At 41.6% G+C, this 12,314-nt stretch overlaps 2 protein-coding genes across 9 annotated transcripts in view; one reads left to right on the top strand and one right to left on the bottom strand.

Annotated features, from left to right (window-relative positions):
- Positions 1–12,314, top strand: part of LOC6578044 (tyrosine-protein phosphatase Lar) — a 168,536-nt gene that overhangs the window by 138,375 nt on the left and 17,847 nt on the right. For 5 of the 8 annotated variants that reach the window (XM_015165963.3, XM_015165968.3, XM_015165965.3 and 2 more), the window contains 6 exons: positions 5,425–5,661; positions 5,727–5,873; positions 6,094–6,369; positions 6,652–6,675; positions 11,225–11,325; positions 12,083–12,275. In XM_015165963.3, the coding sequence (XP_015021449.1) occupies positions 5,425–5,661; positions 5,727–5,873; positions 6,094–6,369; positions 6,652–6,675; positions 11,225–11,325; positions 12,083–12,275 (978 nt within the window). Of the gene's footprint in view, positions 1–5,424; positions 5,662–5,726; positions 5,874–6,093; positions 6,379–6,651; positions 6,676–11,224; positions 11,326–12,082; positions 12,276–12,314 lie in introns of all 8 variants that reach the window. The other 3 variants (XM_015165964.3, XM_015165966.3, XM_015165967.3) reach the window with 1 other exon arrangement.
- Positions 3,931–5,410, bottom strand: LOC6578045 (protein screw). The gene has a single exon (XM_002003932.4). It carries the CDS (start codon positions 5,244–5,246, stop codon positions 3,990–3,992), a length of 1,257 nt encoding a protein of 418 aa, XP_002003968.2. The 5' UTR covers positions 5,247–5,410; the 3' UTR covers positions 3,931–3,989.

Genomic DNA, 12,314 nt, shown 5'->3' with positions numbered 1-12,314 from the left:
TTTAATGGTTGTTTGAATGGTTCAGCGATTCCTAAACAACAAGAACAACAATAACAGCTACTATAACAGCAGCGCGGCCCGGAAAGCGCAACAAGCGTAATAAATGTGCAGCCAAAAAGTATGCAATAAATTTCGAAACAATCAACTTTGATGCATGTAGGTGAACACGTACACAGACACATAAATGCTAAAGCATGAAAAAAGGGAGGACTTTTGCACAGTGAGGCAAAATAAAAGCGCACTGCAATCATCAACACAGCAATAGCCGCAGTAACAGCAGCAGCAGCAGCAGCAGCAGACGTCATCAGTTTTAGTTGTTTCGCGTTTTATGATTATTTATATTGGTATTTTATTTGTTACCTATTGTACTACACACGAGTAGTGGAACAATTTTTGCAGCATTTAGCACGGCTCGACATTCCCACAATTTATACAGAGATACTTGCTAGGCACAGGGCGACATGGCGACATGGCGACGGTGAAAGGGCAGAGAACAGGCGTGACTGGGGGAGGGAGAACGGCAACACGAGTCATTAAAATGATTCACTCAACTGTATTTAGGATGTGTGGGTGTGGGTGTTGATGAGGGCGTGCACCACGCCTGGTATTGTTGCATTTCCTTTCGCTGTGGTTGATTTTCCATTTCGCTGTTTGTTTTTTTATGCGTTTTTCGGCAACGTGGCAAGGGGCAAGGCATGTAGCACATTTTCATTAGTTGGCGAACAACAATGCAGGCAACAAACATTCATCTAGCCAAATAAAAGTGAAAAATCTGGAGCTATGAATACTTTATTTGCACTAGAAACATTCCAAAATTTTGCACTATTTACAGTTTATAAAAAATACTAAATATGGAAGAGGAAAAGCACATATGTTTGTAGATGACATTTAAAATCGTGAAACTATTTGTCAAATGAAATCAGCACTGAATTCTGGATATTATTCAAATGCGTAATGAACTATTTTATAAGAAAAAGACTAATTATAATTATTAATGGCATATGGGATGTACTTTCAGTCGGTACTCCAATTCTAGTTTCCATCCAACAGTTTAGATTTATTGGGTATTCAGAGTATGCTCTATCTATTTTTTCTCTCTTTCTCTTTCTCTCTCTCTCTCTCTACTTAATAATTACTACATACCAAAACGGATTTTTGGTATCGCTCATGCTGAATTATTTACATTCTAGCATTTCTCCAATCCCTTCTATACCAACGAACCATATAAACACATAGTATATTGTCCATATATATAAAATCCATACGGATAACTGTCCTACCTGGGCTTGACCAATAGCCGTGCTGATATTTCACACACACACCCACAACCACACGGCTACTTTCACTCTCTTCGCACTGTAAAACAAAATTATGAAACGGAGTCTTGACAAAGGGCAATATCTTACTCGCTCTCTCGGCACTCTATATAATAGCGTTATATTCTTTCACACTCGCACACCAATACACTCGTTCAATTCACTCTTCTCAATGCAGCATACGATCTCGCTCACTCTCTCGATAGTCGTTGTTAGGCTGCATCATGATTGAGTGTGTTGAAGTTAGTGGTGATAGTGTCTCTTAACAAGGGTGCTGCAAGCAACAGATACTTAAGCAATCGCTCGATCTCGCTCGCACTCTCATACGTCGCTGTCTGTTAGTGCTGCATATTCTGCCATGCAATCGTCCTTCAAACAGTTATAGTTTACAGTGTAAATTAATGAAAAAAAAATTAGGCAATGTTCACCGCTAACTAATGAGTATATCTAAACATGATTATTTAATATAATATAATTTAAGAAAATAAATTATATATAACACTGACTGCGCACTCTCGGGGGCATTAAAATCAATCAGGTAATATTATTTAGGGCAGAATATTTCCAAAAGTTAAGCTTGCGTTAAATAACGCTTGAATGATTTATGTACTTATTTATATATGTGTGAATTTTGGTTTATATAATGAAAAATATATGGATATTTTGCATTGTTTTTTCTTTTTATGTTAAACAACTTTCATTAAGCCAAAAGGTTAAATATGAGCCAATAATAAGATATTGACACTTACCTCGACACTTCCTTTGATGGGTTAAAGGAGATTTATTTAATGGCTTCGCCAGTGGACGCTAGGGTATCCTCTCTTCGGCCAATGCCACTCAGAGCACCTTCGCATAAAGAGTATGAAAAACTGTAATTAAAAAAAGAAGAAGAGAGTGCTATAAAATCTGGTCGCACCACACGAAGCAATGCGACAATTTTAATCGCACAAAAATTCGCTCTATAAATAATGAAACGATTAAAATCTGCGAATATTTCACACACAAATAAAATATTTGATATACATGCATGTGGATATATGGCTATGTGGAAATGTGGAAGTGGGTTCAAATGAATTGTTTTCATATATCATGCATATTTCATGCTCGCATTTCGCATAAATATCTCTCAAATTGACTCGCAAATAAATTCGTATTGGAAAATAACAGAAGCTAAGACGGGAGATTAATCGGTGGCCGAGGCCAACACGCAAATTGAAACGCGATATTAGCTCAACAAAGTCATTTTGTGGAGAGTAGATCATTTGAATACATCAAATTGATATTTTCGATTCAGAAGCCAAGCACTTACCTTCTGCATTTATGCATGACAAACTGTTGAGCAGGAGTTTTATTCAATGTGTCTCGGAATTAGCTTGTTTGGCGTGCGTATTTCGCCCTGTTTATTGGTCATATAAATATAATGCGAGGGTCTTCCCGCACCGAGTTTATGGGGCTTTATATGTGTCATTCGCATTAGCTTAATATGCCGGAAAAGTGCGCTCGATATTTAATAGACCCCCCATGGCAGATTGCACTGTCATAACTTTTATGCGGCCTTTAAAATCATATACATATAAAAAAAATTGTGTTAATTTTCATGTGTTGTTGCCTGTCCCTGTTCCTGCCCACTCTCCTTCCTCTTTTCCCATAAAAAGGTAAATTTTGGCCATTTTATGGCTACAATAAGTATCATGTGGGTTCGCCCATTAAAATAAAGGAAAGTGAATGCCTGCACTTTGACTTTCAAATTTATATGATAAATCTAATATCTAAGCACTTCTTACACATGCCTTCCCTTTAGGCTATAAATCATTAATGCTTTTTGCTTACCTTCCAAATTTGCCTATATATATAAAATTACTTATAGAAGTTATACTGAAATGATGAGTGAGCCGGAATTTATGGCTTGGGTACACTAAAAACATTCATCAATTCTTATCGCCCCAAAGATTTTCAACTTGGATTGCTGCAATTGTTCTTGTTTTCGATTTTTTGGCATAGCAATCTCTCAACAGGACCATCTTCTGAAACAGCATCAATGCCAGCCATTTCTACTTCAAATAACTATTTCAAATAACTATATACATCTATTGAGTTTTTGTATGTACCATGAAATGATAATATTAATAGTTTTAATTAGTATCAATTAAAAGCTGGAATGTTTTTAGAAAGTATTTTTAGACATTGTATTGTAAACAAAATTATTAAGTACTCGAATAATATTTATAAATAATTTTTTGTAATTTGTGTAGAATTCTAAATTTGAAAGATGTATGGAGGTCAATCTGTTCGTCTTTTCCGTAACAGTATTACCCTCTCCTCTGCACTTTTCCGCGAGAGTACTCTAGAGACTGATGCGATTATTTTTTGGAAGAATCAATTATAGTTTCAATTCATCGCTGCCCGTTTCCGATACAATTAAATCGCCAATAGAAGCAGAATTATCGATTATTGTGTTATCACTACTTGCTTTACATTTAGCCTAACTCGTTCTCAAACGAGATCCATCTGGAATTCCAACTTTATTGTGGAATGCCTTTAACAAAGGTCTATTCAATGAAAAATTAATTTGGCCAAAAGCAAAAACTTAAAAAAATATATATATTATTTTTATTGATCCTTAGAAGCAACTAAAAGTAAGTTAAAAGTAAATTTAATTAATTAGGGAGCCCTTTAGTGGCATCCGCACTCCTTGGCGACCGTCTTTTGATACTTGGTCAAGTCTATAATGTCCTCGTTGATGTATCGGAGGATGGTGATGGCGCCCAGAGCAGTGGGCACGCAGCAGGGCTTGGGCAGATGCGGCTGCTTGAGGTGCATCAGAGTCTGGACAATCGCGTGATTCGTGGCATTCATTTTTGTGCCCAGCGGAAAATTGCAGCCGCCGCCGCAGAAGTACGCCTCGAACTTTTTGGGCGCAATGACCCAGTTGTGCATTTGGAGTTCCTTGAAGTCCACCGTGAAATTGAGACGCTCGCAGGACTGTGGCGGCTTGTAGAGGTCTGCCGGCGGGGGTGGGCGTGGCTGGGATGCCTTCCGCTTCTGCAGATCCCGCTTGAAGCGCAGCTTTTGCACTTTCACCAGCAGCTCGGGTCCTTTGAAGTAGCCCACAATGAAGGGCTGCAGATTGGACTGGATGTCCTGCGGAGCTACCAGACCCGCATGCCAAGCAGTGAGCGGCGCCTCCTCCCCCAGCGAGATGCGCAGCTCGTGGCGCTCCGGACTCCTGCTGAGCAGCCAGGTACGCAGCGTCCGCGTCAGATTGAACTCCAGCCAGCCCTTGTAGTGGGCCGTGGTATTCACAGAGCTGAGAATGCGATAGACAGGAGGCGCTTCTATGCCCTGCTGATGACTGTGAATCGTCCTGTAAACGGAGACAGTCAGATTCTGGCGCTTCTCCAGCACGCTGGGCTGCTTGTAGATGCGCAGCGTGGCCTGCATCAGCATTAGGTCTACGGGCACATCGTTCGTGTTGAATGTGATGTGCATGTCCAGCTGGTCCTGCTCAGAGGAGCTGGACTGGGCACGGCTGGAGAAGGTCAGTATGCTGTTGCAGCTGGCCATTTCCTTGCGATCCTCGCGAGTGAGCAGGATGTCATCGTCCAGCGAGCGTTTGTGTCGCTGCTGCAGCACCTCCTGCGGCTCCTGCTCCTCACTGATCTCATTGTAAGCTTCCAGCAGAAACTTTGAGGCAGAGTTGTGGAGCTCGGTGGGCTGGGCCATACGTCTTGGTCTGTCACCCAAATCCAGCAAATCAATCATCTCAAGCTGCTCGGCAAGCGCAGGCTGCACAGAACTATCAACCGTTACGTAGCTAGTGGTCAGGGCGACTCTGCGAGAGCAGCAGAGCAATAAGAGCAGCAGTAATCGAATCATTGTTCTTCTTGAGTGGACAATAAGCAACTGAGCCATTTTCAGGTCAAGGTGCATATTATATACCCGTGTAGCCAGGTAGCTGGGAATATCATTCCAGTTAGGTAGTGCAGAACCTAAGCCTTTACCCTGCCTTAGGGAAAGGGATGGAGAATAATCTTTGCCTTTTTCCTAGTCCTAGTTATGCTATGCTCAACGTAATCTAATCTTTTCCCTCCCTCTCTCTCTTTTTCAGGTGTATTGCAAATCAACAACAGCAGCGAGGAGGATCAGGGCAAATACGAGTGCGTGGCAGAGAACTCAATTGGCACGGAGCACTCGAAAGCAACCAATTTGTATGTGAAGGTTCGTCGCGTCCCACCCACGTTCTCCCGCCCGCCAGAGCACATAAGCGAGGTGATGCTGGGATCCAATCTGAATCTGTCGTGCGTAGCTGTCGGGTCACCCATGCCGCACGTTAAGTGGATGAAGGGTAATAATTAATCAAATGAAAACGAAACGAAGCTAATCTAATCTCTCTCCCTCTATCATATGCAGGCGCACAAGATCTGACACCGGAGAACGATATACCCATAGGTCGGAATGTTTTACAGTTAACTAACATACAGGAGAGCGCGAACTTCACCTGCATAGCTGCCTCCTCGCTGGGCCAGATCGATGCGGTATCCATGGTCAAAGTGCAATGTAAGTAGAAGTCGAAAACTATAGATTAATATACAAACAAAAATATGACTGACTTCAAATACCCTGTAAGGCAGCATTCAGCTCAAACTATAAAACATTTCCTTATAGATAAGTTTTGTAATTAAGAATAGAGTTTTAAGGACCATTTATAGTTTATAATTACTATCATTCATACTCTAAATACTAACTGTATCTTCTCTCTGTCTCTCCCTTTGTGCAGCACTGCCAACGGCGCCGACGGATGTGCAAATCTCCGAAGTGACCGCAACGTCGGTGCGTCTGGAGTGGTCGTACAAGGGACCCGAGGATCTGCAGTATTATGTCATTCAGTACAAGCCGAAGAATGCGAATCAGGCCTTCAGCGAGATCAGCGGCATTATAACCATGTACTATGTGGTGCGCGCCCTGAGTCCTTATACGGAGTACGAGTTCTATGTGATAGCTGTTAACAACATTGGGCGTGGCCCGCCCTCGGCGCCAGCGACTTGCACCACGGGTGAGACAAGTAAGTATCCCCGCCCGTAACCGCAATTGTAACATTACAAAAGATAAACCTACTAACTGTTTTTCTATATCTTCTTCTGTCTACTTCATACGAACGCTGCCAGGATTTTTCAGCAATTCTCAACAATCTGAGTTTGCTTCTTTTTTATCGTGTTGCGTTTTTAAATTTTGTTTATTTTTTCGCAAATTTTTATGTAAAGTGCAGTACTTACCCGTTTCCCATTATGTCTTTTCTCTTTTACATTTTCTTCTCCTTTCGCTCTCTGCATCACAGGCGATTTCTCATTCGGTGGCACAAGTAAGTATCCTTAGCATTTGCTTCTTCTTCTTCTATGCCAACAAAATTTTACGGCAAAAACAATTTCAATAACAATTCTTGAGAGGCATTCACATGACATTAGCCCCCTGTAGCACCGAGCCCCCTCCATCCCCCCTTTCTGAGCCTCTGCTCCACGAGCGCTCACCTCTTCCATTCGCTTGAAATCAAAGGTAACTGCAATGTTTAAAAATGAAAGCCCGTTGCATACGCAACTGCTCAATCTCACACACACACGCCCACTTGCTCGTCTGATGTATGTGTGTGTGTGTGTGTGTGTGCTAAGAGGCAGCTGGCTCACGTCGTCTAGTGCCCGCCACCATTCGAAATGTGGTTGGCAACGCATAAACTTTGCATTGTTATGCGTTCATATGAATGCGCATCAATGTCGTTTCTCTGCTTGCAAGTGCCTTGCATATGTATGCGTGTGTGCTCGTATCTATGCATGTGTCTGGATGTGTGTATGGCGCGATTTAGCCACGGCAATTGCGCGTAAGCAACCCATGCTTACAACTGCGTTCCGCTTGCTGCGCGCCGCCCATCTCTCCACTCTTGCTGCTGCTCTTCTTCTAGCCTGTCTCACAATTTTTTAGGAGTTTGTTGTAGCTCGTCGTATAAAAGTTGAAAACTTTTATTGCCCCAATTATGCTTATCGCTTGCCCAATATCGTTTCGAAATATTATTTCGATGGTGCCGTTTACAGCCAGACCTCAAGGAAAGGAATAGAAAACGCAGAAAAACTAGCAAAAAATTTGCTTGAGAATTCAGCAGCAGGTCGCACGCATTAGATATTGACACGTGTCAGTGGCGCTTAGGTAGCAGCTGAGATGGTCGATTTACGGTCTGCAAGTGCAACAATCGAGTGCCATAAACACCAGACAGCTTAAACAGTCACGATGGAAACTACCTGAGTCGTATCTATACTGGATTACTGCTATATAGTATAGCTATAGCTGTACAACTAACTCATGGGTGGTTGCTGACTTATTCATAGTCACACATTATCCACACTATTCTCTATTCTCCATGAAGCACGATTAAATCAAAAATCATTAATGGATGCTGTCGGTAACCATATTATATTGCAGCGACCAATCAGCTATAGCCGCTCTGTGAATAACTTTTTTCTGTGAGCCCATTAAACGGTGACTCTCTCAATCACACATTCTTTTCACTCTTTTAGTGCAGTATGTGTATTTATGCACATACATATACATCATAATGATAATGCATAGGACTGTAGCTAATCTGCTCATAACAGTGCGCCATAAGTGCGAATGAAATAGCTGTATATGATTGTTGGTGATCTGCTAATTGTCATCTGCACTATTCACTCTACATCATAATTGGACGCTTAACATGAATGTATTTGTCTGTAGCTGACCTGCTCACTATTATCTGTACTCTTGTCTTTACCTTGTCCTTGTCTTGTCTTCTCCTTGCACAATTTCGTTCACTATTTGTGCTCTGTTAATAACATTGTTGTACACTTACACATTCAAATATTGTTTTTGCTTTTGCATTTCAGCACAGATCGATAAATGGTAAACGTCGGCCCATCTTCGCCCATTAAATATATATTCATGTAACTTTGGCTCTTGCATTTCAAGCTGCCCCAAATCATTATCCACTTCCGCTTGGTCGTATTGTCATCTATTTTGGTTAATATTGCACAGATTCTCATCAGTAATTTATGCTTTTCATTAATTCTCAACTGAGGCTTTGCCTTACTGCAGCATATCAGAAACTTGACGATTTTCACGCTAGCCGGAAAGCTGAAAGCTGTTGCTGCCTCAATTTGCATCAATTATAAATATACATGCAGCAGGTACTCAAGGACTTCATCTTTCTCTCTCTCTCTCTCTCTAATCCTTTGATCGATTGTCTGCATTCAAGCTTTTGAAGTGGCTGATGCCTTGTATTGCAATTTGGCTATAATGTATACAACTAATATGGTCTAATACATTTAAGTTTAATGCTCACACACACACGTGCACACATGCACCCAGAAGTGTGTTGGCAACTCTTTAACAGCTCCTTTCGTCATATAATAGGTCATGGGGCTTGCTTCCGATATCTTTGCATGAGTGACTGTGTGTATACGGGTGTGTGTGTGTGTGTGAGTGTGGGTGGCTGCTAAGAATTTAGTGCTGCGTGCTCCAAGCATGGAGCAGTAGGCGTGAGCAGGCATGCAAGGGATACATATTAATGGAGCGTATCCGTATGTAATGTATATGCTCTTAAATGCAGCTTACGTGACGCTCCCACACACATGGAGCAGAAGGAGTGAGGATAACTGCCAGGGTAGCGAGGAAGCATCCAGGCAGCCAGAAGGTGGCGGAGGCGAAGCTATTGCAATTTTTGAGTGCCCCATGTGCTGTGCATGCAAATCTTAGCCTAGACCCGGCAAATGGCAATGGCAGCTCGTTCTATCTATAGCAATCGCACACACACACACACTTGTGTAACAGATGAGATGGCAGCGATATAAATTGTGGCAAAACGCTGCAGTGGCACCCCATGTACAAGATATTGCAGTAAAATTGTGAGAATTGGAATTTATTGATTGGCCATTAACCAATTGAGGAGCACAAGAAAAGGAAATGTTACAGCACACACACACACACCCGCTCACTATCCAACATGGAGCAGCAATTGAGGCTGTTGCCCACTAATTAGTGGGGCCTGGCTTTAGCTGCTGTTCCCTCTACCTATCTCCAATGCCAACCACAACTTCTGCTGCTATTTCAGTTGTTCGCCAATTTCACGCCTCGCAAATACATTCCGAACATGTGCCAATGTGGCTACGGACCCAGTATACCCATCAAACAGTTGAAATGCATTTCAAGTAACCCTAACTGAAATCAATTATAACAATCTGAAATCTAGCGGATAATTCGCATTATAAATAAACTAAGTAAACGCCGTATTGGATTAGTAACAATATCCGCTTCTAATCCCTACAAAGCAAAATACCAGCTTTCCAGTCGTATTTTTCCACCGACTTTTGGTAAATTTTTAACCTGAACCGCTAGCAAATTCGTGCCTTATTAAGTATGCAACAAAAATACATTCAGAATTATATTTCTATTCGTTAGCCCGATATTGATAGTCTGATAGATTGATATATTAACACAGTAGAATCCGGTTATACCGACTCCGCTTATATTGTCCGTAAATTTACTGGGACACGAATTTTGGTCGCCAGTCAAACTTATATGAACAAACTTATCTGGTTATAGCATCTTTCTGGTATTGCTACGATCCCGATCTGAAAGTATGTAGCAATAATCGAATTGTGCTCTATATTTAAATTTTTTTTTTTTATTTTATTTTTTTTTTTTTTTATTTAATTTTAAACAGTTGGCTGTTGGCTGTAATACCATTTTCTACATAGGATTCAACATGTATTTTTTTAATTATTTACCTTGTTTACGTGTACGAATTCTTACTTTTAAACAGAATATTGCAAACTTAAAATACAACATTTATTATTTATTTGTTATTGATTTAGTTATAATTTACTTATAAACTTTTTTACTAGGTTTAGGTATCGGTGAATTGTGTTGTCCTAGATTAGCATTATTATTACCGGTTATGCAGGTTCATCATCACAAAAGAATAAAAGCCCAGGGCAACCGTCTGACATATAATAGGGCAATAGACAGTTTTTATAATTTCAACTGATTCTAGCTGCAGTTAGGCATTGTATTTCGTACCTCGAAAATTAGTTAATGTGTATTTGTCTGTGTGGGTGTGTGTATTAAATGTTGACCTATGCGTGTTTTTGCAGCATTGCGTTGCACATTATAAATGCCAAATTCGCACTATAATGCGCCGAGGCAGTGCAGTGCAAAAATATGTTTACTACGAGGAGTCCGGCAGACGGACGTGCATTTAGTAGAACTTCATTGCCAGCGATTGTGATGGATGATTGTTTGCATTGTGAAACATTTGTGTGGAACGTTGAATAGACCTAGCATTCCCTTTCTTTTTTCTCTCTCTCTCTCTCTCTCTCTCTCTCTCTCTCTCTCTCTTCCATTATCTGCTGCTACAGCCATGTTGTTGCCTATTTTCGACCTGGCCCTGCATTCGATTTTAAATCCTGCTGCAAATGCCAAAAATTTCATTTAGCAGAAACGCATCAATCTGACTGACTGTCTGTCTGTCTGTCTGCATTTCCGTAGTTGTATTTAAACTGCATTTCTGCTTGATTAAAAACTATTCGAAAAGTGAATTACTTTAGTTAACATGTCAATCTGATGCAGTACCGCTTAATTATCATGGAATATTCATTTTGAATGAACATGAATTAAGTTGATATTTAGTGGGATTGTCTTTAGATTGTAGACAACTTTCTTGATGGTCTCTCCCTGCTTCTCTCTCCCTCTCTCTCTCTCTCTCTTGCATTTTCAGAATGTAGATGATGAACTTGCTCGCTTTTGTTTTTAAATGTGTATACAATGATAATAATCCCTTTTATCTCACTCGGATTCACACTCTCTTTCTCTCTGTCTCTATCTCTTTTCAGAAATGGAAAGTGCGCCACGTAATGTGCAAGTGCGGCCGTTGAGCTCCTCAACGATGGTTATTACTTGGGAGCCACCAGAGACGCCCAATGGACAAGTGACCGTAAGTACCTGGCATTGAGTACGCATATTAAACAAGAGAACGAACACAGAGTCCGGCCAAAGCTGCACGGCAGACCAAGTTAGGGGTCGACACTTTGTCACGTCGAATGGCCAGGGATCCCGGGGCGGCGGGGAAACGGCACGAAATGACGTTAGCCATGTTTGGCATTAAAACGCAGACGGATAAGAGCAGACAAACAGGCGGCGGAGCAAGGGGCGCAAGACAAGCGGTTAAATGCAAATGTGCGAATGAAATCAAAGCCACATAGTTAGCCAGTTAGCCGGCAGTTGGCTTGCAGCTTGTAGCTTGTAGTTTGCGTGCCCCAAGTCAGATCCTGGCTGCCACCTCCTCGCCTTAACTGGCTGTACTTTGATCGAGTCAAGTGCTAGGCCGCAATTGTTGTGGTCGGTCTCCATCGCCTCCGCTGCTGGTGCTGCATGGCTCGTGGCACGTCGTGCTGCAGCTGCAAACACTGCTCTCGCCACAAGGCCAACATTATAAAGTACGCAAATCTTAGACCACAAGCCATATTTCATTCGAGCCAGCAATTTTTGGTCAGCAAAAGGTTTCAAGAGATGCGACTTTTAATTGAGCGAAAGAGGTTTTAGAGAACAGTAAACTTGTGGCGAAGTAAGAATTTTCTTAAGTTTCATCAGATTGTCCTTCTAATCGAGGAACTTTATAAGCTTATGCTCTTATAATATTAATATTAATAATCCTCTTTGAATCTCTCTCTCTCTTCCTAAAATCTCTATAGGGCTACAAGGTGTACTATACGACCAACCCGAATCAGCCGGAAGCCTCCTGGAACTCCCAAATGATTGACAATAGCGAATTGACAACAGTGTCGGAATTAACGCCCCATGCCATCTACACAGTCCGTGTGCAGGCGTACACCTCAATGGGAGCCGGTCCTATGTCCACCCCGGTGCAGGTGAAGACACAGCAAGGTGAGTGCCAACAGCCCACGGCCTACGCTCTACATCCAC

This window comes from Drosophila mojavensis, unplaced genomic scaffold (assembly GCF_018153725.1).
Source record: "Drosophila mojavensis isolate 15081-1352.22 unplaced genomic scaffold, ASM1815372v1 contig_49, whole genome shotgun sequence".
Classification (NCBI taxonomy): domain Eukaryota; kingdom Metazoa; phylum Arthropoda; class Insecta; order Diptera; family Drosophilidae; genus Drosophila; species Drosophila mojavensis.
Note: the sequence above shows the minus strand (reverse complement) of the source record. Positions and strands in the feature narration are given on the sequence as shown.